Source organism: Porites lutea, chromosome 4, assembly GCF_958299795.1.
Source record: "Porites lutea chromosome 4, jaPorLute2.1, whole genome shotgun sequence".
NCBI lineage: Eukaryota > Metazoa > Cnidaria > Anthozoa > Scleractinia > Poritidae > Porites > Porites lutea.
In genome coordinates, this window is record NC_133204.1 from 44,118,640 (window position 1) to 44,144,647 (window position 26,008).

Below are 26,008 nucleotides of genomic sequence, written 5' to 3' on the forward strand. Positions count from 1 at the left end.
ATTGAAAAATAATCTTGATTTTTAACATGTTCACTGACAATCAGGAGAGAATGAGCACATTAATTTTCTCTCGTTATATCTTATTCCTGACCTAACTGTCTCAATAGCAAAATGCTTGAATCTGATTGGTTCTTAACAGCACATATTTATAGCTTAATTTTTCTATTGTAACTTCAAAACTGCCCGATTAACAGGAGCTTGTAATCGGACAGGTCAAACGGACAGTTAAAGAACCGATGAAAATGAAGTAGCAAATGCCACTAGCCAATGAAATTTAACTAGCACATAACACATGATAACCAATCAAAATCAATGAAAAAATTGTGACCAGGTAAGCTGTCCAGCTTCAACTGGAAAAGAAAAATGGATGAAACTAACTGTTCCAATGACTCTTCTTTACATTAAAAAATATTCCAAGAATGAGATTCTCCCATTTTGTTATTGGCTCAATTAATTGGTAACAGGACTTCGTGTCGTACAATTCAGGGATAATCGGGCTCGCAATTTCAAATTCGAGATTACTCGCCCAATCACTCTCTGAATTGTACTCCATTCAGTCCTGCTACCAATACTTATACCATATTCCTGAACGAATTGGAAATAAGGAGAGGGGAAATTCGACGCATCAGAGAAAAACTCTCGGAGAAAAGACAAAAATTAACAAAAAAAATAACCCATAAATGGCGTGAGTGAAGGAAAGCGAACAAGACCCAAACGAAAACAAAACCAAATGCTCCCCGAGACCCCAGACAACCATTAAAAGGAAAAAAAGTAGACCACAGGTTCAACACATGTTGGAGCCTGTGAGCAAAATTTTGGGGCGGGGATATGGTAAAGGAGCCCCCGGTGTGGGCCACAATTGCTGAATTTTATTCCACACTTGACACATGTACATATGAATTTTGTTAGATCATCTTATGACCACACAACCAATTTCAGTCAGTGTTTCAGTTGGGGAAGCCGCAGCTTAACAATCATAAGAGACTTATAGCATAATCTGTTTGTTTCCGGTAGTCAAAACTAAGTGAGAACCTGAAAAAGGCTATAAGATCGTGTAAGTCACACTAAGGGTACATTACTTTGGTGTTTTCAACATGATCTTTTTCATCCTTATCTCTTTTTTAAGCATCCACGACCGTTAGTTTTGGTGATAAATTTATGCTGACTTGGATATACAGCAACAACAAGTTGTTTTTCACATTAAGATGCAAAACCATTGGTTGGTGTGCAGTCGCCTTTACAACAGGGGATGGTAGAGGCATGAAGGATTACGATATTGCCTTGGGCGGGGTCGCTTTCGGCGACAACTATCTTGATGTAAGTAAGATGGAGTTTCACTCAGTGTAAAGTAATACCCTGCTCTAGAACATTTGACTTACTCCAGATGGACTAGTCTAGGGAATAGCATTTCCAAACTTACAGTAAGACTCGAGCAAATATTACTATAATTACTAGTGGCTTATACGACACTGAGATCACTATAGCAAAGATATTAAATGTTAACGTACTCGTACCTCAACAAGGAGTTAGATATCGCTCATATTTGTGCCTACTGCAGCTATGTAGCGGTAGTTAAGTGCGTAAGTAAGACCGCAAAAAAAATAGAGCCTTAGTCCGCAACAGATACGCAATATTCGTAACAACAAAATCTGTTCGTGTAAAAGATCGAGAAAACCTTTTCGGTCGTTAAAAAGAGATTCTTTAACAAAACAATTCAAAACGCAGTTTTTAAGACAAAATCTCCGAACAAGAAAAACCTGCTTAGATAAGAAAAGAGAACGATCCAATGAATGTGAAAATGGCGACGTAAGTGAATGGAAACAGGACACTAAGGAGACTATAGACAGTGTTCGTATGTTGGCTGAAGCTGCTGAAGGGAAAGACATTATGACCTTGAAAATCGTGCGTAAAAGGCCATTCAAGCAGTCCAATGAGGCAATCAGGTCTCAGAAATTTCGCACAAAGCACGAAGTTGTAATTTAAGATTTAATACCGTAAAAAGTGACGGTCTGTGTTAAAGAGGTAAGAGACTCTGTTTCTTCACCGGTAGGATTACTGGAGCACCTCACTCACAAAACCATCAAAGGATAGTGCAAATAACTTTGTTCTTACAACGGCGACCGAGGCTGGTGGATATACAACGGTGCAGTTTGAGAGAGATCCAGAGACAAGCGACACTGCTAAAGATGTTCAGTTTCAGGTAAATTTTTAACATCTCTAGACACATCCGCAAATTCGCAACAATACCGTGGCCCCCACTCCCATACTCCCCAACCGGAGATGGAAAGAGGCGGGAGTTCGCGTAGAGAAGCGAGCCATCCCTGCAGGGAGGAGGATGGTGCGACAACCTGTTGTCAGGTGTCCGTGTCAACGAAGAGAGGGGAAAACAGGATAAAATACGTCTACTTCACTGAATTCGTAAATGTTGTGTGAAGCCGGTTTCCTTGTGGATCCACAGATGCTCGGAATTAAATACATAGGTCCAAAAGGCAAAGAGGTGTTTGTTTGTGACGACCCCAAGTGATAATAGGCATCCAAATTAAACTTAGTCCTCATTGTATGCAGAAAAATTTTCCTTGGAGCCGAGGGTCACCTTCCCAGCCGAGTCAACCATAGCGCGGAGCGTTTATCTGAACAAACCAAGACAACAGCAGCGCAAATGCATGCTCTGATTGTCTTGCTTTGACCAAGATGACGCGGATTGTCGAGCCAACTTGATTATATGAAGGAAAGTTGGCCCGGCTAAGAGGGTGACCATACCTTCGAAATATGTAACCTGGATAGGCGTGTCATCCTAACAATTTTTTCAATATTTATTACACAAGTGTCATCCTAACTGTCGAGCCCACTCTTTGATTCTCGTTAACGGCTGGCCAAGTTCTTTATATAAGGTAATGTAGGACTAAGTTGGCTCACCCAAGATACTATATAGCTCGTGTAGGCAAGTGACCCTTCTATCTGGGACAAGTTTTCTCCATATAAACCGCCGGGTCTTAGGAACTTGCTGCTGTGTCAGAGGGTTGAAAATAACATTAAAATAGCAAACTAATTAAATTCTTTACATATTTCCTTATGTAGCCTGGTACAGAAGTCATGATTGCGTGGGCCATGCACAGCTCTATGGATGGAAATGTAGATATTACTCAGCACACCGCCTGGGGAGTTCTTCCAAACAAGTACACGCTGGTTCCAGGAACGGGAAGTACCTCCACCTCCACCACCGCAGGTGCAGCAAGTATGCTGGAGTCACATGTTATGTTTTCCACGATCCTGGCTGCCATTGCGGTCTATTTGATGTCCAAATGAGAGACCTTTAGGTGCAGCTCCTTACACCACTGTAAACGAGACTATCCCGGCAACTAAACATTTAAATCGTTATGAATTTGTAATTTCTTTATTTTAACACATAAAATGTGTTTTGATAGACGTTTTTTTTATTTTCCAATGCTTAGTAGTTCGCGGAAACATCACGATTCTGATTCAAACCAAATACATTTTTTGTATTGATTTGTTCTCATACCCCCACCCCCCCTTTTGCTTTTTTAATTATTTTTATTTACTTATTTGTTTACTTTTTTTGCTTTCTTTTTCTTCGTTTCGTTTTTCCTTTTTTATTCAGTCATATGGATAGTGCAGAATTTCTCGACGCAAATGACGGAAATTTGGTCACGCATACCAAATCCATTCTATGGTGTGTTAAATTAGTGATTTACCGTGGTCGAAATTTTACCGTCATTTAAACTAGAGCTGTAGTTTAGTAAATTCAAAGGATTTGTTTTAAGCCCCAAAATTGGGTCATGGCTTGACAGTAACTGAAATATTGTACCTTTCTGAGGACTTAATTGGCTATCTTAAATTAGGGACACACTGGTTTCATTCAAGGGCCGATGTGAACTCACGGACTGAACATAGTTCCAAGGCTGCAATAGTTCTTTGATTGAGCTCTTTTGCTGGAGAAGTTGTTTCGGATTACTCCACGGATAGCTGAATAAGATTTGGACTTCAAGTCAACTTAGGGTTGATGAGCACTTTGGGTCTGAAACAGATCTTTAAATTTATAGTGTTTTCTTTTTGTCGGTATCCGGATAGTGCAAAGATTCGGTCTTGAAAGCATGCTCTTCAATTACAAATCACTGAAGTCGATTTCGCTTCTCTCCAGACAAACAGATCGAATCGATGGTTTTGTCAGGATTAAAGCATGTGAAAAGGGAACGGTTTTTGTTGCCCCTATTTTTTCTACTTGAACTTAACTAGAAGTTTTCCCTCAGAATTAGGCTCCAAAAGTTTTAATTCGTTTGTTGGTATAATTGTCAAATATTTAACGTAAAGATAAAGTGCATGTAGTGATTTCATTAGCCTTTACTAACAGTCTTTAAGTCGTAATTTTTAGCTTTTGTCTCAGTTTACGATATGATTTTGTATTCTCACATCTGATGTAATAAACTGTGAAAACGGAGTCAAGTCAGAAATTGAGTTTTAATTATTTCTTCTTACGTACATACACAGCGCTTTCAATCTCAAGCACTGACGGATTGTACGTATCCGAATATTTTTTAATCCGCAAATTTTTCTTTGCGGATTCAAAAATTTCCACGTTCACACGTATCCGTATTCAAATCGAATTTGCCGTTCCGGCGCGTATCCGACTGGAATCAGGATTGTCAGGATTCACTGTGGGAAAATTGGTAACAAAGCTAAGCATGCGTCGTAAAGCGCGCGAAATATGGCAGAGTCAGCCCGGAGGAAAATCAAAGAAAAATGAGAAGAGCAAGGTTGATTCCTCCATGGATAAGAGAGAGAACCTGGGAACGAGGTTTTCATCTTGAACAGAGTATTCACGGTAACGAACTGGGCCGAGTTGTTCAAAGCTGGGTTAAGTTAACACAGGGTTAGTGCGAGATTTGAATTCGGATTTGAAAGCTTAGAAAGCATTTCAGTTTTAATTCTTTTTGTCTACAAGTTAATGATTGGAAGCTCTAAAAATAGCACAGAAAATTATCCAAGAAAATGCTTTTGAACACAAGAAAAAGAAACCTGGGTTAAATTTAACCCCGGGTTAAGCGCTAATCGGCCTTCGAACCACTGGGCCCTGGGGCCCGTTTCTCGAAAGTTTCGGTAACTTTTCGGGCCCGAAATCAAATATTCAAATCGAAAAATAAAGAATAAGAGCGCGGGTCCCAGCTAGCAGACTACTCCATTTTGTTTCACTAAGTGATGGTTTTATCATGCTAGATGCAAAACTATTGAAACCTCGATCTTTAATGCAAACGGCGACAGCTTACCGGGCCCGTTAATTATCGGGACTTTCGAGAAACGGGCCCCTGGGCTCCATCTTGTCACGTCACCAGATAAAAAAATATTATATCCGGATTTAGCGTCCATACGATTCCGGATTCATAGCGGATTCAAAAAGCTGCGGAGTCGTATGCCGGATTCACCGGATACGCGTTGACGAAAGCCGCATCCGGAATGAAAAATTAAAGTTGCTTTTTCAAAAATATCCGGATACGTGTGGACGAGGCTTAAATAATTAGAGGGTAGGATCTTAAGACAGAATCCTTCAGGACACTGAGTAATTTTAATTTTCAGTGGACAAAGACCTTGTACCAGAATCTTTTAAGCCATATCGCATTCTTTTTTACACTTTTCAAGGGCTATAGATGTAATTAGTTATCTGTAATAACACCAACGACAATTTCTAACGGGAGTCTGAGAGGATAAATTTCAAATTTCACAGGAATTGAGAAAACACAAGTAAAATCGCCATGCGTAGTAAGATTTCATTTTGTGAAATTTGAAGGTTTGGAAGATTCTCGAGCTTCAATAAGAACCTTTTCTTTGGAGTTATTTCATATAACTTATTACATTTATAACACCCGGGACGTGAAGAAGAATGCAATATGTTTGAAATTATTCTGGTACAAGGTACCCTGGGAGCAGTGGTTCAGCTCCAGGCCGGACGTCCGGCCTGGGGAAACCACTGCTCGCAGGGTAGGTACAAGTTTTCTGTCTACTGAAAATTGAAATTACTTAATTTTCTAATGGATTTTGTCTTAATAGGTAATTTTTGAATAGAAAATAAGCAATAATAATTTATTGTTATGTTTGACTTTCTTTTTTTTTTAAGCATGTTGCTTCTCCGGCCCGGGATTAATATTCTTATTTTTTTTGTCAATTTTAGGGTGAAAATATTCTCGAATTATTCTTAACTATAAATTATAGCTTATCGCATTTCCGCTTTAGAATGTATTAGAGTTTTCCGATCAAACGGAATTGGAAAGACCATTTTTCCGCCTCGTTAGCTAATTGTATGCAAAATAGTGTTTAACTGAATTTGCCACTGCAATTTTAAACGTTACTCATCGTTTAAAAGTAGATTAGGTTTACAGATTATTTGTTTTCTCGAACGCAATCAGTCCAATTCAAAGGTGTTTTGTCAGATGCCAATCCCATATTTTCTGGAGTTCCATAGGGAAGTATATTGAGACCGCTATTGTTTAATATCCATTTTAATGATGTGCATGCGCCTATTCAATCAATCAATCATTTTAAACAGTTGAAAGAAACTTTTGAATTTTAGAGGCTGACAGTTTTTTTTTTTTTTATTGAAATGAAATGTTTTTAATTCGAATAAATTTTTCTTAGTTAAATTAACTCTTTCTAAGCTAAATTAAGTGCTTTTTAAATCTACAGGAATTGTAAATAGTGTTTTGAATGAATAGTTTTTTCTTTTTTTCAAGCGAATTAATTGTAAATAGGATTTTAATAGTTAGCATTGTTGTCAATAAATTTTTTTCATATTTTTAAAAATCAACTTCAGTCATCACCTATGCGAATGATACAGTAATTTTCACGGCTTCTAAAGATCTGGAATCCATTCAAAGGCATCTAAGTGAAGATTGTCACAACCTGTCTTCTTGGTTTCGTGATAATGAGCTTGTCCTTAATCTAAAAAAGGGCAAAACTGAGTGTATGATTTTTGGTACTGCCAAAAGGCTTAATGCATTGAATGGAAGACAACTAGCTTTGACTGTAAAATGGAACACTGATTAATACCACGTCATCCTTTAAATACTTGGGTGTAAACTTGGATTCATCCTTAAATCTCGAATCACATTTTGACAAAATGTATAAAAGAGCAGCTGAAAGCAGAGCAGTGCTGAGAAAATCTACAAAGCAATGATTAAACCTGTGTTTACGTATTGTGGAACTTTGGGTCTCAGTTTGTCCCCTTCCCGTAAAAGTCGAAGGAAAGGCTTGAACGTCAAAGTAGAAAGTCATTGATGGAAATTATCAAGTCCAGACAGTGGAGTTTAATAAAGAGACAGTCCTGCCAGCTTGTGTTTGACTGTCTTCAGGATAACGTCTGTACCCCTTTTAAAGGATATTTTACAAAAATTGAACACAACATTAACACTAGAAACAATGGGTGTTCACTAAAACTTCCCAAAGCCAAATTAGAATTTGGACGGAGAAGTTTTGCCTTTCAAGGGGCTCTGCACTGATTTCTACTGTAAATATCAAATTGCATGGGCTAATGGGATTTGTAAATTCTCTTCGGTTGCGTACCATTAAAAGAGAATTGATTTCTGTTCGCGATTATTTTAGCTGTTGATTACTTGTGAGATCACTGTCAGATGCTTTGAATGATTATGAAGCCAAGTATTTCTGAAAGCAATTGTATGTTTAATACGTGCTGATTGGAATTGGTATTTTGGGAGAAATATAGGCTGTTTCGAGTCAACCCCGGTCGTTACTCTTCCTTTTCTGCGAGAAAGTTTAATTTTATAGTTTTCTTTTATTATTTTTTTCGGCCTCGTAGGAAGGTTGTGGAGTTTTGGGGGTTGGTTCCTACCCAGGTTTCCTCTTTTTTCCCGCCCTTTTCGCGGCTTTTTTGTAGGTTTTTTTCTGGCCTCCGTCTCTTGTAGATACGTATCCAAAACTCCGTTAATTTTCCTTGATGTATTCTGTTAAGTATTTTTCAAAATTTGGTTTTTTACGCTCAGTTTGGTCTTCAAATAAAGCGTAGCGGCCTACTAAGGCACAATAAACCAGAAATGTTTATATGTTAGTTGTTATTTGTGTGTTGTTAGGTAGCTGTTGTTGAGAACGGAATTAATAAGTTAGATATTGCAATGGTACAGCACCTCACACTTTCTTCCGGTTCTCGAGCTGACCTACACCTATCTGTCTTCTTTTTTACAATTCGGCAGCGCTCGTGTTAATCTATACTCCATAAATCCCCTGTGGTTTTTAGATTTTTTAATCACACGTTCGACGATCTCTGAAAAGAAAATAGAGGGTCTGTGAACAGGCTAACTGCTAAGCCAGGTTCTTCGGTACCAGTGGAGGAAATAGAGTTTAAAACATCTGTGCAAAGCGGTAACACAAGCGGGAGAGTTGAAACAACATTATTGCAAAAGTTATCCCCCAAAAAAATCCAAGCAAATTCTAAAATGTATTTGAAACACATGCCCACTCCAACCCTGAGTTTGAAAAATTTACCCCCCCCCCCCCCGCTCCCCCCAGCCATAAAGAACGTACAGTCCCCTCTAAATAAGACATGAGTGAACCATGATCATCGGTCGCGAACCGGTTCAAAATAATGATCTTTATAATCGGCAAATATGGTTTCGTTTTGAATAAAGTAAATTTTGGACAAGGAAGTGCTTCAGTCAAATTTGATACCATTACTATTGCGCAACTTTATCGCGCTTACAATTGCAGGGAATTTCATCCGAAGCTGGGGTATTTTCGATGGCGTTCCCTAAGAACTACCCATTTCTTGTGCTTATCTTGTTTCCTTGTTCTCTCTGTGTAGTTCATGCATTGAATTACGCTACGTTTTCTACTGGCAACGGAAATTTCATGTTGCATTAGACCCATAGCAACAACAAGCTGATCTTCAACAAGACTTGTAAAGCAACCGGCTATTGTGCAGTAGGTTTTACAGAAACTGCTACAGGTAGAAATATCATCGGGAAATGTATGATATCGCTGCCGGCTTTTTCGTTAGTTCAATAACCACACCAGTAGTTCAATGACCACACATTAGCACAAATACGTTTGAGTTTTTTTTTTTAGTATAAATGTGTAGCATTAAGTAAGTGGTAAATACTCATTTAGCAACTGACAATACAAGAACTAAGTGAGAAATACAGTAGCTATCAATGGTACACTGTTATTAAGTTCTAGTGAGCTGTAAACAGGAACGTAGACTGATAGTAATTTAAAAGTTATAGTCTGCGCAGAACGTCAGTCAGTCTCATCAGGGGCACAGTGAACAGAACTTGAGAGAGAGTCAATGCTGCCAAGGGAAAGCTAACTCGGCCCAGAGGAAACTTCACCACTAAATAACCGAAAAAAGCGCGCGTTTCTATTCAAGAAATCAACCATACTTGTCAATTGTTTATAATAAACAAAAGCTCCCGACCAATCAGGATGTGACAATTTCTGCATTTTATTTCAAAAGACAAATATAGAGCTGACCTTAACTTTATCAATGTAAACTTGCAACGTAAAATTTGTGCTGTAATATTTTTGTTTATTATATCTTTTGTTAATGTCCGTTCTTAGAAGATGTGAGGATTTAATCTTTACTGCTAGTGTTTTTACGATTTGAAGCTAACTGAAAACGGAAAGTGATATATTACTATTCACACTAAAGCTTACACACGTTTAGTCAAACAATACTTTCGCTTCATAGCTGATAATATTTACTGACTCTGTATTTAGCACAAATGAAAGTAAAACTTAAAGGAGCTGTGTCGGCACGAGTTTTATCCAAATTTTAACGTAGGAACTGCCATCAAATTGAGTGAAACATAAAAATAGTCGCTTAAAACTTTACAATACTTATAGCACAGCAAGTGCACAAGTAGACACGAATGGACAAACTTGAAAAAGATTAAACAGGTGAAATTGTGGGTTTTTGAAAACTTGTTAACCTAGCAGGTTTTTCTCCTAAAAGTAATTTTTGCTGTTTGTAACGTATGATATAATACTGGGGACGTATATTTGTAGGAGAGGAAGCTGTTTTAATCATAATCGCGAGAAAAATGTTTTCAAAAAAACGAAACCCTAACAGGTCGTGAAAAGGCAAAAAACTAAACAATATTTAACACTTCCGATAATCACCTTTAATAATGCAAATACATTTATTATGCATGTAATTTATTTTGAGGGGACTTATACCAGTGTTTCAGTCAGTTTGGGTTTCATTACCATTCGGCGCGGTTTTATCTGCTATATTCGTTCAGGGAATTTCATCCGAAGCGAGGGTTGTTTCGATGGCGTTCGCTAAGAGCTACGCATTTTTTGTGCTTATCTTGTTTCCTTGTTCTCTCCATGAAGTTCATGCATTGAATTACGCTATGTCTAGTTCTGATGACGGCAATTTCACGTTGCATTGGACCTATAGCAACAACAAGCTGATCTTCAACATGACCTGTAAAGCAACCGGCTGGTGTGCAGTGGGTTTTACAGAAAATAATGGCGGTGAAGGTATGATAAACTACGATATCGCTGCCGGCGGGGTCTCTGCTAATAACACATCTTATCTTGAGGTAGGTTTGTATAACGTGACCGGTTGTACCTTTCGGTAGTCAAGTAAACTATAAGTAAATTGATCGTTTACCTGGTTGCTAGAGAAAGATTGCTTGGATGAACAGTTTGACGGTGATGTGCGCCGCGGGGATCTAGACTTGACTTCGCCTTCAGAATAACTATTTTTCTCAAATACGGAGTAGAAAGCAACAATTTACACACTCAGAAAGACAGTGTTGCATCTTGGCTGTCTTGGTAAAACAAAATTTTACTTTTTAAATAATTTCCAGTTGATTACCAAGATACCCACTATCTTTTCATTCTATTTACAGTTGAAGACGATGTAGAATGATTTTAATTTGAATTAAAAGTGCTTAGCTCGAAAAGCATAGTGTTCAACAAAACCAAAGCTAGCATTGACTGAATTGGGGTTAGTGCAGCATGAAACATCTGCACGTCCGCCTTATATTTATTCCTATCGCGTGCCAATTACGCTAAATATTTCTGCGGACATTTTGGACTTTTAGACCTCAGAACATTCGCGTCTTAAATCCAGTTCTCAGCTATTGCTGCAGCCAAATAACTCATGTCAGAAACAAAAATCAGTCGGGACACAAAGCACTTTTTACGGATTTTAAGGGAATATTGAAGACTCTATCATTTCTATTCTTTGTACAAGGAAAAATATCTGCCTCAGGGTGTATATGACGCAGGCCCCTTAGTCTACTTTTTTTTCTTCTAAAAAATTTTGTTTAAGTTGATTTAGCACCACAGAAGGATTCTTTTAACTTATGCTCACCTGAATTATCCAAATTATAAAAACGGAACATAAAACCTTCCCAGTATATTCCTGTTGACAAAAGTGACAAAAAGAAGTGACTTGTATAAAAGAACTTATTAAAATGTTCACTCAAGCCTCGATCACGCATCACAATCTTGCTTAGGGCGAGCGCGGGGATTGTTATTCCTGCTGTAAAAGTTACGGATGGATTTAATCTATGAAAGGAAAAAAAGGGGTTAAAACTCATTTAAAAGAGCGTACTGAAATTTTTCTGCGCCTCTCGATACATGACAATGACGTGCGGCATGATATGAAATGCTTGCAATTCACTTGGCGCAGAACCAATCGTGAAAGTTCTTTATAAGCATTGTTTTCGAGAAGCTAGGAGAAAAAGGCTGTCAGAGAACGAAAGATTTATTTGCTTTACTCTGAAAGACAATTTTCGTTAACATGAAGTCTTTTTAAATTCACGATTTCGTATCCGCAAAGTTTCATTCTTTACTGGGTTAGTTTTGTATGATTGTTTCTGATGCAAAAATATCTTGTAAGCCTCAGTTCAAACAATTTTTTTTTTTGCGATTCTAAAATCCATAGTTAAGGGTATTGGGTATAAACGGAGAAAATATATTTGAAAATATAAAAAACTGAAAAAAATATTTGACTGGAGTTCTCAGGGAAATTTTTTTAAAAATGTTATAAAAATGTGAAAAAATTGTAATCTATAAAGCTACGGTAAAATGGGCAACAAACACGTGCAACTTGTTTCGCAACATTGCTGCAGAACGTGTTGACAAGCATGTTGCGCGTTTTACCACCCACGTTCAAACCTGTATTGAAACAAATAAAGGTTGCTGCAAGTTGAATAAATACTGACTTCTGATTGGATAAGATTATGCGGGAGTCACGCTATACAAAGGCGTTACGTTACTTGCTGCAAAACAAGTGTGCCTTGGGCCGGTAAAACGCGCAGCATAGACAGAAGCAAAAAGTAAAACTTTCTGCAAAAACTTTTCGCAACCTGTAACAATCTGATTTGTTGCAAGACTGTGAGATTTGAACGTGGGTGGTAAAAAAGGGCAACATTGCTTTTCAACTCCTTTTGCTGCAATGTTGCAAAACAAGTTGCATCTTTATGTGCCCGTCTTACAGTACCTTAACCAAATATAGGTGAGCATGAATCAGTTTAATACTTTCAAATTCAAAATTTTCAGTACGTTAATAAAAAACCAGCCATGGTAGTGCTTTATTTCTGTTCCGGTAATGAAACACATCTTTGGAATTTACATAAGGCCCGTTGGTTTGACGCACTCTGAAATATTGCACGTTTTTCATATTGCTCTAGTAGAGCAGATCAGTCTAAAACAAATCTTTGGGAGTCGCGCGAAATGAAAATGATTTAAAGTCTTTAATATCCCAACTTTTGAATACCAAGAACAAAAAGACCGACTCGACAAGTGACCGTTCTGCATAGTTCGCCGTCTTTCTGGAACATTACGAAATAACTCCGACGTCTTAGGCCTTTTTGGGCTTGTTATCTTGCAAATAAATTCATCTTGCCCTGGAAAGGCAGATATTCCCTTATTTGGCGCAACTTGAACAGGGTGTCTTTTATTTCTACCGGAAGCCCTAAAAGAATGTGAAGAATGGCAATGAGCGGTCTAAATGTGTGGTACCAACAATTATTTACCAAACAATTCAAGTTCATGATAGCAGTTTAAAAACTATTTTTCTTTTGTACTGAACCGAAGGAGGAGAGGCATCACTGCCCACACTAGTCTGTTTACTGAACTTGTTACTGAATAGAAATTTCTTTGTTTATGGCATTCCATACGATAATAAACAATTATTGGTTCACGGAGGTTTTTGTGATATCTGGAATAAGAATTAGAAGGTCGAGGTAAGTGTTATCAGCCGAGCCCAAGGCCGAGGCTGATAACACTTACCGAGACCTTGATTATATAGGATGTCTCAAAACACAGAATCTAACAATTGATTTATTATACATTGTTTTGAAAACAAAACCACAAACACACCGTCGCAAGGAACCTGAATTGATGTTGTTACAGGAAATCATACATTGCGCTCGCAACCTACAGATTAGACAGTTATCTGCTAGCATATAACTAACTAATCTGTAGGTGCGCTGGTTTCTAAAATTAGCGGTAGGCTCTTAGCCAATGAGAAGCCAGTTAGTGAGTACAATGTATAATAACGTCATTTATCTGTTTACAACATTCACCGGTCGGGAGTTTATCTACTCTGGAGACCGTTTACGAATTTAAAAATCCTTCAGCCCTTAGCAAGATCGCTTGAAATCTTCTCAAACGTTCAAGTGTCAGCGCATACGTTTCAATTTCAATTAACCAAAGTTAGCCAAGCCTAAAAGCGGAGTTCCAAGAAACGTCAAGGAAACACAAAGAATGTTCTCTGCAAAGTAGAAAACGCAAAAAATCTCTTGAAATTATGCCTTTACCAATAAATCCAAGCAGAATTTTAGAATGAACGCTTACGAAATAAAAACAAGTTGGTAATATAAAGTAAAAACAGACGTAATTATTTATGCAAATGCAAACTTCCTCTACAAGCATTATTAAGTCACTGTGTGAGCGCTTGTTTAAATTACAGCCGAAGCTCTTGTAAGCAACCACTAGTTTTATAATTTCGATGAGTGATCGTAATTAGAGCTGATTACGAGAATGAGCTGTCGTAAGCGACCGCATGGTGAAACACTCGAGGGTGGTGTTATTAATAATTCGTAAAGGAAAAAACAAAAAAATTATATTTAGTTAGTGTCTTTATATCTGACATAGACACGGCTAAACTTTACTTCCAATTACAACTTGCACCAAAATAACCCAAACTGACTGTATATGTGACCTACAGGATTACTGGAGCACCAACACGTCAGCACCATCAAAAGATGCTGTTAACAACTTTGAGCTCGTTGAAGCCAAGCAGATGGGTGGATATACCAACGTTCAATTTGAAAGAAATTTGACGACAGGAGAATCAGGCAGAGATGTTCAGTTTACGGTAAGGTTGTACAACAAATAATATGTGAGAGTGAACTCTGTAACTAGTCTTTACAGTAAAACTTATAGGGGAGCTACTACTAAGTTTTACTTTTAATACTAAAGATACATGCGTGAAGGCCTAAGTAAAATTTCAAGTTCTTTTACTTTGCATCTTATTGAAGTCGGAAAGTTAAAACGATTCAAGAAAATTTTCAATTTTTTTTAGGTCTTGTTTACAAGGAGGAAGGGTAACCCTGGTTCATTGGTTACCTTAACACATGCACATTTATTTCTTTTTAACACGACGTGTTTACAAGAGGGTTACCCTAACAAGAGGGTTACCCTAAAGGCTACCTGCCTTGTAAACGCTTTGCTAGGGATAACTCGCCCACCCGGGACAACTTTCCTCCGTCATGCTTTGACCAGTAATTTTGACAATTTAAACGGAATTATCCAATTTGTGAGCTAAATTATAAACATCTGAACATAGTAAGGTATGTTCTGTATACGATGATAATATTTTTCCGTTTTTCGTGAATTTAGCGTGTTTTTCATAGTTTTATTTCAAATCTTGGACGTTACAAAGAATGTCACGCATCACGAAACACGTCAGTAAAGCTAGTAAAGTTGACCGGGGTGATAGGGTAACCTAGCTTAACTTGTAAACCAGAGCCCAGTTGTTCAAAAATGGGTTAAGATAACCCAGGGTTAGTGCGAGATTTGAATTCAGATTTGAAAGCTTAAAAAGCATTTCAGTTTTAATTCTTGTTGTCTACAAGTTGATGATTGGAAGCTCTAAAAATAGCACAGAAAATTATACAAGAAAATGCTTTTGAACACAAGAAAAAGAAACCCAGGTCAAGCGCTAATCGGCCTTCGAACAACTCGGCCCAGAAGACTAAATTTAACCCGCTTAAGCTTTGTTTTAGGGAAAGCATGTCAATCAGTCTTAATCATATTGCGAGGGGAAAAAAGCCTCAAGGTAAAAAAGAATCATTTGCGTCTGAAGCTTTATTTTACTTGAAGAGTAAATTTCCTTGTCTTGAAATATATCTTAGTAATCGAGAAAACAAATTAAAATTTTCCTTCAGAAAACACGTTTGAAATTCGGCTATGAAATCGCAACAAGTGCACCTTATGTGTACTGTAGGTTATTCGTCATTTCCACCCCTTTAATTTCAAAAAAACTGCGAAACATTGTCAATTAATTATTTTCAGTTTTAAGTTACTGCTGGCTTTTTATATAGTTACTTTCTTTGTCTACCTTTGGATTTCAGATGAATACTGAAGTCCTGAGAACTGAAAAATTAAATAACATTTTGCTGCTTTTATTACTGTATCACATTAAAGTTTTACGGGTAAAGCACTTGAACCCAGAATTCAGGTTATTCATCATTTCCATATCTTTAATTTTCAATAGTTTACTTGGAAAATTTGTCGATTAATAGTTTTCAGTTATGAGTTACTGCCGGCTTTTTACATGGTTACTTTCTTTGTCTACCTTTGGATTTCAGAACAATACTGAAGTCTATATTGTCTGGGCTATGCACTCAACTATGGATGCCAAGCCAGCGTCGGGAACTTTAAGCCCAAAGCACAGTATCAAGGGAAAATCAGGAAATGCGCGAAACCTGACCGCTGAGGCCATGGCTGCAGCGATGACACCTACCACCACTACCATGATAGTGCCATCCACATCTGTTGTTTCTACGCCTCAACCAACAGGTAATGACAGATGTCAATATAGATAATCAAGAGACTATAAAGGGGACAGAGAGGGCATCCCCCATATACACCCTATTCCATAGGTAATTCGTCTCGAGTTATTTTTAACAACACAGATCTCAAGGGGGATTAGACAACAGCCAATCACATAGCGCGAATGTGTTCCGCGTGGATGACCCACGCAGAGAGCCACGCGTCCTTCAGGAAATGACGCAGAACAAAATGGGGGAAGACGCGGAGAGCGATTTTGCTATTCCTTTTGTCGACGAAAACGACTACAGCGAGATTTCTGCGAAAGCTGTGTCAGCGAAACCGAAATTAAAAAAGAATCGCCCTTCCTCTCTTGTATAGAGCTAACAGTAGAGCAGGGAAATCCTTAACACACTGAATATTCTCTCAGGATCATTTATAATTTACAGTTTGAAGAGAGCAATTTTCTGGTTTGATATTTATTTTTTTCAGTCTTTATAGCGATTATTCCTACCCACTTATTGGTCAATTGTAGGCGAACCCTCCTAAAGCTGAATTTCAAGGGACCATATTCAAGCTCAGAAAGAGAAATAAAATTTCGTCGTTGCTTATTTACGTCCTCCATAAAACGCGAAATTAGGCATTTTCACGTCGTAGTCGTGCAAAAACGGGACAAAAAATGAACAAAAAAGTGTGTTGCACGTGCGAAGTTGTTGTTTTGCTAATTAAACCTATTGTTTTTTTGACGTTCTAGTTGTCGTCCGCTTCGTTGGATCTTAAACTCCCTAAATTGTACAAACGACCGGTTTCAATAGACCGACGAAATTTCTCATTTTATTAAAGCACTGAGGTTACGACAACTTCGAGTTAAACTGATTTCACGGGTAGTCAAAGAGTCCAGCGATTCCTTTTTCCCAGGTGAGCGCCGACTCATTTCGCTTCAATATTCAGGAATGCTCTCGATCTTTTTACGCTTTCATTGCCTCTCGCCCGACATGTTTTGCACGGCGTTTGGTCATGCGAAACCTCCACGAAACATCCACGCCTCGCGCGAGGTAACTTTATCCCGATTCTAAAAATAACTCGAGACGAATTACCTATGGAATAGGGTGTATATGGGGGATGCCCTCTCTGTCCCCTTTATAGTCTCTTGAGATAATACAGTCTCAGATTCTAATTAACTTGATTACTTCCCGCAATTGCTGGCAGTGGAACCTCGACATAACAAAGGGCCAAGGAACTGGCAAAATTTGTTTTCTATAACAAGGTTTAGTTATATCGAAGTTCATTTTCATATATTTTACTATTACTGAGGTAAAGAAAATCGTTCGTTATATCGAGGAAATCCTTATATAGAGGTTCGTTATATCGAGGTTCCACGGTGACTTTTCGGGCCCGAAATCAAATTTTCAAATCGAAATAAAACGAATAAGAGCACGGGTCCTGGCTAGCAAACTTCTCCATTTTGTTTCATTAACTGATGTTTTCATCTTGTTAAATGCCAAACTATTGAAACTTTTATCTTGCTGGAAGCAACAACAGCTTTACGAGCCCGTTGATTATCGGGACTTTCGAGAAACGGGTCCCAGGACATATTGATACTGAAATTGATTTTGTCTCAGGCAACGCTTGAGGGGACTAAATAACACTTTTAATTACTCTTTTGACCAAAATAAATCTCCATTTCCGATTGGCTAAAATCGCAGGCATAATTCATGATAATCAGCTTCTGTTGACCAGAATTCTGTAGAAGTCTTCATATCCTACTTAGCCTTATTCATAGCCTGGCAAAACAGCCGTCACTCCTCGCTACTCGCCGCTGGGGACTTTTCGCGAGGAGGAATGTCTGCGACTCAGCGACAGAAATTCCATACTGAGACGTACTCTGAGACGGTTGCGCTACTTGTCTAGTTCGCTACGTTCGAGTTCGCTACATGTTCGCTACTAACATCCAATGTCGTGCCGAAGTGTTTGGCCGAGAGGTTTTGGTGCACGTCCCAGTCCTTACAAGTCCGAATACCTGTTCACTTTTCATTAAAGTGTGGCACAAATAGCCTCACCCACAAGTAGTTCGGGAATACGTTTTGGCAACTTTTGCCGTTTTTGCTTTTGATTTTGATTTTGGGAGCAACTGGATTAAAAATTTAGCAACTTATGGTAATACTCCTTAAGCCTTGTAAAACATCCTAAAAAAGAAAATTTGAGTGTTTTAGATAATTTTTTAACAACGTGGGAAGTCCTTCACATTCATCGAATATTGTGCCGTAGTGTTTGGCCAAGAGGTTTTGGTGCACGTCCCAGTCCTCACTCTTGAATTCTTTACTCCCGTTCAGTGGGTTCCAGTACTTGCTCCTACTTTATCACTTCCGATAAGGTCCGAATACCTGTTCATTCTGCATTAAAGTGTGACACAAATAGCCTCAACCACAATTTTCTTGGCGACTTTCTGACAACTTCTGCTATGTGGAGGAGCCTTTGATTTTGGGAGCAACTTGATTAAATTTTTAGCGACTTATAGGAAAAACGAAGTCCTCTAATACTGCTTAAGCCTTGTAAAACATCCTAAAAAAGAAAATTTCAGTGTTTTGATGTTAGAGATAACAAATAACAACGTGAGAATTTAACCCTGTGCGCCCCCCCCCCCCCCCCCCCCCATACACACACACACACTCATCCCCTTCTTTAAGTGGACTACCCGGGGTTTGAGATCAATGGTTTGGAAATGGAACCACGCCTTTCAAAATAGCGACAAACATCTGACTTCTCCGCCTTTGAATGAAAAATGACCCTAGCAAAGCAGAAGAATACTTGCACAATGAAACCTAAAGAGAAAAAGATTTTGGTCTGAGAGGATTTTCGTTTCAGAAAGTTCAGTTGTCAGAAGAAAAAATGATATTTCACACTTGCTGTACATTTAAACGTTACCCGCCGTAGATTTTTAAAAGAATTTTGGAGAAATTTTTAAGTAAATTTGGAGCAACTGGAGGCCGAGGCTAGGAAAAAATCTATCCGATAAGTGACGCTCCACTTGATCGAAGGGGATGCATGCGCGCAGCTTCGCTCCGTTACAGAAATCGCGTCGAAATCACCGTTTGATATGTGAACAGAAATTCTATCCGGTATGATTTTTGTGCCGACGCCAGGGCTATCAGCTTTTGTGTGAATATGGCCTCAATCACTCCAGCCAAACATTTTTAAATCATCACGACTTCGTAGCCGGAATTCTTCTTCTCGTAACAGAAAGTGTTTATTACCATTATCATTATCATTATCATCATTATCATTCACTGTTTAATTTTCTTTTTGTTAGACGCTCTTTTAATTCCCAACGCCGTAGTCGTTAGTGGGAGCATCACGATCCTGATTCACAGTCTACTGTAGATAGTTGATAATCAGGACCGTGTAAATTCGTACATTCGGTCGCGCGTGATAAATGACCATTTACTGGTGTAGGGTTGAAATAGTTATTTATCCTGGTCGAAATGTTTTTCTGTCATTTCAGCTGCGGCTACATTTTGAATTCAAAATATTTGTTTTTAGCCCCAAAAATGAGGCCCATTTTGGCAGTTAAATAACAACAATAACTTTTTTGAGGCCTTATTTTGCTATCTAAACTCAGGGAAAATTGCTTTTTCTTCAGGAATAACACCTACCACCAGTACCATGGTAGTGCCTTCTTCCTCAACCGTTTCTACGCCTCAATCAACAGGTAATGTAGACTAGCAAATATTCATTTCTGTTAATCTAATTGTAAGAACAAGTTATAGCTAATCAAGATTTACCTTGTTCCTCCAATATTATAAAAAGCGAGTTGTTGACATTGTTTACCAGGCATATTGTCAGTAAACTTTAAAAAAAAACTTAGTCTTCTCTCAGAGCCGGGGAAAATGAAAAAATTAAAACGAACATTTTAATGAAAGAGTTACTCGTCTATGTCTTATTTAATCATGATTACTTGTGTCAAGACCGCCAATTATAAATTTCAGCGATCCAGCTTTAAAATAACAAATATCAAGGGAGGATGAAGATATATGTATAAGAGATGGACAAAGACTTGTTACTGTATAAGCCCTGTTTCAACGAGACACTGCATCTGATCTGAACATTGACTATATGGAAGGTTCTAATACAGATACCAAAACTGAGCTTATGCCAGACAAAAACTTGGAAAATCTTGGAAAATATGTGAAGAACTGCAAATAATAAAAAATGTTTAAAAAAGATATGAGTTAAAACATTATGATTCAGGCCATGAGCTAACAAGGAGAATTATTATTGAAAAACAATCTTGATTTTTAATATGTTCACTGACATTCAGGAGAGAATGAGCACATTTTCTCTTGTTGTATCTTATTCCTGACCTAACTGTGTCAATACCAAAATGCGTGAATCTGATTGTTTTTAACAGCACATCATATAGCTTAATTTTGCTATTGTAACTTCAAAACCGTCCGATTACCAGGAGCTTGTAATCGGACAGGTCAGACAGGTCAAAAGGACCGTTAAAGAACCAATGAAAATCAATTTTAAGCAGCAAATGCCACTAACCAATGAAATTTAACTACATAGCACACGATAACCAATCAAAATCAATGAAAACATTGTGACCAGGTATTTTAGGGACTGTGCAATAATTACCTGGAGGGGTGGGTTGGAAAATGAGAGAGGGGGGCATAGGAGAAAATAACAACAAGAGAGAGGTGGGGTTGGATGTAAAATTTAATACATACAGGGGGGCATTACTTTTTCATTCCTTTTTGCAAACTGGAAAAGTAGTAGAAGAGTTATTAGAGTTCAAATATAAATACTAACTGGAATAAAACTGACAAATTTATTAACTCTAAGGTGTTCTGATCTATGAACTGTTGTTTTCCCATCTGTCATGCAGTAGGAAAGGAATGCCTCTGTTATATATGTTAAAACAGTGCTACTTTATTTGCACTAGGACTTAATAAAACAGGAAACTTTAATTAAAAGTTGCAAAAGTAGCAGTATAATGTTATTCAATAAAAAAGAAAGATGCCAATGTTAGCACACATGGCATCATAATTTAGTAGAATGAAAAACCCAACTGTTGAAATTTTAATAGCAATACAAATTTTAAAGTAATACGTCCGCACTATACTATCTGAGAGCCTGGCACAGGCTACACCAAGACCCAAACGAAAACAAAACCAAATGATCCCCGAGAGACTAGACAACCATTAAAAGGAAAAAATAGGCCACAGTTTCAACGCATGTTGGAGCCTGTGAGCGAAATATTTGGGATATATAACAAGTTTAACAAATTGATAAATAAACATGCACCTATGAAAACAATTTCAAACCGCAAAGCAAAACAGCTCTCTAAACCATGGATTACCAAAGGTATAAGAATCTCCATTAAAGTTGAAAGTAAGTTATATGCGTCTGGTAACACCGCCAACTATAAAATCTGTAGGAACAAAATTTGTACCTTAACGCGTTTAAGTAATTTTTTCTAAATTTGTTAATGATCACTTAACTACTATGGAAAAAATATGGGACGGAATAAATAATGTACTTGCCCGTACATTGAAGAACACAAAACCTATAACTGTTATTAAAGACCCTAATAACAATGATTCTGTCACCATTGACCTAAGTAGAATAGCCGACGTTCTTAATGACCATTTCGCTTCTGTTCGACCTAAACCCGCAAATACGTTAGAAACCGTTCAGCGTAATTATTTTGATTATACGAACGGATCTAACTCTCGTGACTCTTCGTTTGCTTTCAACCTACAATACTCGTCACAAATTGTTGAAACAGGATTCATTTGTCTTGAATTTTCTCCAAATTTCTTACATTTACTCCTCACACCTTTGTTCTCACTCAAATGTGTCCCTCTCCTTCCACAATGTTGAGCCGCGAGCGTATTTTGGACCACTGAAATGAGTGCAAGCCCAAATCAACATTGGGGAGGGGAAAATCACACAAGTGTTTCAAGATTTGTGACAAGGATTGTAGTTACCCCAAACTGTTAACTGTTGTCATTTATTATTAGTAATACAGTTAGCTTATCAGTAGTCTTCAGTCATTGTTGTCAATTTTAGTTTTTTTAGTTCTCTTGTTACTTTTAGTTGTATTTAAATGTATTTATTTCCTGTAAAGATGACTCGCCTAGATTAGCTAAGCTACCTGCGGGCATGTTATAATTGTACTTTTAGCTCAAAACACAATAAAAAATGCATGTATGTATAAGATCGTGTAAGTCACACGAATAGTACATTATTTTAGCGTTTTGGTAAGAAACCGTTTTCTTCATGATCTTTTTAATCCTTATCTCTTTGTTAAGCAGCCACGACCGTTAGTTTCGGTGATAAATTTATGCTGACTTGGATATACAGCAACAACAAGTTGTTTTTCAAATTGAGATGCAAAACCACTGGTTGGTGTGCAGTTGCCTTTACAACAGGGGATGGTAGCGGCATGAAGAATTACGACATTGCCTTGGGCGGGGTCGCTTCCAACGGCAACTATCTTGACGTAAGTAAGATGGAGTTTCATTCCCTATAAGAACTACCCTGCATGCTTTTGAACATTTGACGTCCTCCAGATGGGCTAGTGTATTGAATAGCGTTTCCAAATTTACAGTAAGACCCAAGGAAATATTATTATTACTAGTGGTTTATACAACACTGAGATCACTATATATATGCATACATACTACATACATACTTTATTAACGTGACTAACACTTAGCTATAAAGCTAGTTTACGGGTCAGTCGATACATAGCAACGATATAAACTGTTAACATAGTCTTGAGTCAACAAGGAGATAGATATCGCTTATATTTGTGCCTATACCGCCGCTATGTAGCGGTAGTTAAGTGCGTAAGTTAGTCCGCAACGGATACTCAATGTTCATAACAACAAAATCTGCTATTATAAAAGATCTAAAAAACCTTTTATGTCGTCAAAAAAAGATTCTTAAATAAAACAATTCAAAACGCAGTTTTTAAGACAAGATCTCCGAACAAGAAAAACCTGGTTAGATTAGAAAAGCGAACGATCCACTGAGCGTGAAAATGAGGACGTAAGTGAATAGAAATAAGGACACTAAGGAGACTAAGGATACTATAGACAGTGTTCCTATGTTGGCTGAAGAGAAAGACATCATGACCTTGAAAATCGTGCGTAAAAGGCCATACCAGCAGTCCAATAATGGGCAACAGGTCTCAGAAATATCGCACACAGCACGAAGTTCTAATTTAAGATTTAATACCGTAAAAAGTGACGGCCTGTGTTAAAGAGGTAAATAAGAGACTTTGTTTCTTTACCCGTAGGATTACTGGAGCACCTCAACGACAAAACCATCAAAGGAGAGTGCAAATAACTTTGTTCTTACAACGGCGAGCGAGGCTGATGGATATACAACGGTGCAGTTTGAGAGAGATCCAGAGACAAGCGACACTGCTAACGATGTTCAGTTTAAGGTAAGTTCTTCCTTTTTTTAAATTCTATCTCCGGGTGGGACCGTGGCCCCCACTCCCATACGTCCCACCAGGAGATGGAAAGGAGGGGGAGTTTGGGCACAAAAGCGAGCCATCCCTGCGGGGAGGAGGATGGTACGACAACCTGTTGTCAGGTGCCAGTGTCAACGAAGAGAGAAAAAAACAGGACAAAATACGTCTATTTACACTAAATTCGTAAATATTGTGTACAGCCGGTTTCTTTGTGGATCCCGATGAGCAGAATTAAATACACAGGTCCAAAAGGCAAAGGGGCGTTTGTTTGTGACGGCCCCGAGTGAGAATAGGCATCCAAGTTAAATTTAGTCCTCGACTATAGGGAGAAAAGTCTTCCCTGGACAGAGGGTTACCTTCCTAGCCGAGTCATCTTTAGCGCGGAGCCATGAACAAACCAAGAGCTGACAACAGCGCAAGTGCATGCCTGCCTTGACTGAATTGGCCCGGCTTGACGAGCCAACTTGATTATATGGAGAAACGTTGACCTGACCAACGAAATATGTAACCTGGATAGGCCTGTCATCCTACCAGCCGAGCCAACTCTTTGATTCTCGTTAACAGTTCACCAAGTTTTTTAAGGTAATGTAGGAAGATTTGGCTGGCCCAAGCTCGGGTAGCCAAGTGACCCTTCTATCCATGACAAGTCTTCTCCATACATACATAAATTACATGTTTTATTTGGAGTCTTAGCCCGTGGGGGGGGGGGGGGGTCCTTGGGTTAATTTTTCCTGGGTATGTGCCGCTGGCCTCTGATAGCCCCTACTCCATTATAGTCTATTTTGTGGCCAATTATAGACCCCATCTTAGTCACTTTTGGGCAAATATATAATTTTCGCGATCCTAACTTACTCACTTTCTATTTTTATGAATTGAACCATTTTTTAAACTGAATGAAGAACGCTTTACTTTTCAGCTACAGCACAAACATTCTGGTACGTTTGCTAACCGTAAATTTGAAGAACTGTCTTTCACCAAAAAATCCGAAAATTTGCGACCCCATTCTAGTAACTCAATTGAAAATGCTACCCCATCCAGCGGCACATCCCCATTAGCCTCTTATAAGGAGGAACCCTCCCTCGCGGGGGCCTTAGGAACTTGCTGCTGTTTCAGAAGTTTGAAAATAGCATGAAATTCTTTACATATATCTTTATGTAGCCTGGTACTGAAGTCATGATTGCGTGGGCCATGCACAGCTCTATGGATGGAAATAACGATATTTCCAGGCACACCGAGAAAGAAGTACTACCAACCAAGTACATACTGGTCCCAGGTGCGGCAAATACGCTGAAGTCACGTGTCATGCTTTCTGCGATCCTCGCCGCCATTGTTGTCTATTTGGTGTCCTAATGAGAGACATTTACTTAACACCACGTTGAATGAGACTACCATGGCACTTTTAAAACATTTCTAAATTACTATGACTTCGTAATGCCGACGGTTCATCCTAAAACAAGAAGTGCTTTTTGTTAGAAGCACTTTAATTTTCCAACACTATCTAAAACTAGTAATAGTTGACACTACAGCTGCCCCCGCTCTGTATATTGTCGGTCAATAGCATTCTTGCTCGTTGTGTTGCTCTTTGAAATATACCGATTCATAAGGAAGATTTTCAAACATATTCCATACAATAGGTGAGGTAAATACAGGAAATGCATGGTTCCGTGCACAGTTTCAGGTCGATTTACACAGCTTTGATCAAAACATTCTCAGTTTCGAGAATAGCTTATTCTAAACCATAAGAAAATATTTAATTAGAAGTTGAATTTTTCGCTATTTCTCTTCACTTTTTACATTCAGTTCAAGTTATTTACCGGAAAGGAAGCCTTAGAAATAAAAAGGACGTTTGATCAATTCACACTTGCGCATTCTAGTCTTATTTTAAACGTTATAGCGGAAGGACATCTGTCAGCAGGGAATAAATCAGCACAGAATTTGATTGTAGGCGAATTTCTGTAATCGTCCATCGTTCTGTTAGTGAGAATCTAGCCGTTGTTCACTCGTCTTGCTTATTTGATTGGGGCTGAGTCTTATTCTGGTCAAAGAGAGAGAAAGAGTGTCTGGCAAGGTTTCCAATGAAAGATTTGTGAACTCGTGTCTGGCACACTCTTTAAGTGTTTATATATACACAGTTATACGCACCTTATAACTTCCTCTGCGCTTAACGAGTGTAGTCAAAATTTTGGTCCATAACTTTCACTGAAACAACTGCTCCACAGAATGTCACTGATAACACGTAACGCAAAAGAGTGTCGAAGTATGACTGCACAATAAATTTAACAAAATCTACCTAAGCGGTCCCTTTGGGATGATCTGTCTTTACGTCATCCTAACCATTTCGTACTTGCGTGCGCAAACAATAGAAACCTCATCATTACCTACCGATTCCTCGCGGCCCCTGTTTAATCAAATCGAGAAAAATTTGATAAGATTTGACGAATTGACCAAAGATGGAATAAGCGCGATAAAGTTCGAAGCGATGCG

At 38.3% G+C, this 26,008-nt stretch overlaps 1 protein-coding gene across 2 annotated transcripts; it reads left to right on the forward strand.

Annotated features, from left to right (window-relative positions):
• The first annotated feature begins 1,132 nt into the window (after positions 1 to 1,132).
• Positions 1,133 to 25,026, forward strand: LOC140936017 (DBH-like monooxygenase protein 1 homolog). Of its 2 annotated transcripts, XM_073385598.1 has the most exons (4): positions 19,678 to 19,744; positions 22,356 to 22,543; positions 23,345 to 23,494; positions 24,683 to 25,026. In XM_073385598.1, the coding sequence occupies exons 1-4, from the start codon at positions 19,699 to 19,701 to the stop codon at positions 24,872 to 24,874; spliced, it is 576 nt and encodes a 191-aa protein (XP_073241699.1). In that variant the 5' UTR covers positions 19,678 to 19,698; the 3' UTR covers positions 24,875 to 25,026. The 2 variants fall into 2 exon arrangements, with proteins under 2 accessions (XP_073241700.1, XP_073241699.1); XM_073385599.1 differs by lacking the exons at positions 19,678 to 19,744; positions 22,356 to 22,543 and adding an exon at positions 1,133 to 1,317.
• The last annotated feature ends 982 nt before the right edge of the window (positions 25,027 to 26,008 follow it).

What these genes read in the sequence shown, in the direction of transcription:
- LOC140936017 (XM_073385598.1), top strand. Translation starts at nt 19,699, where the DNA reads ATGGTAGTGCCTTCTTCCTCAACCGTTTCTACGCCTCAATCAACAG. An exon ending in TTCTACGCCTCAATCAACAG is followed by an intron (nt 19,745 to 22,355) that starts GTAATGTAGACT and finishes TTTGTTAAGCAG; the next exon opens with CCACGACCGTTAGTTTCGGT. An exon ending in CTAACGATGTTCAGTTTAAG is followed by an intron (nt 23,495 to 24,682) that starts GTAAGTTCTTCC and finishes ATCTTTATGTAG; the next exon opens with CCTGGTACTGAAGTCATGAT.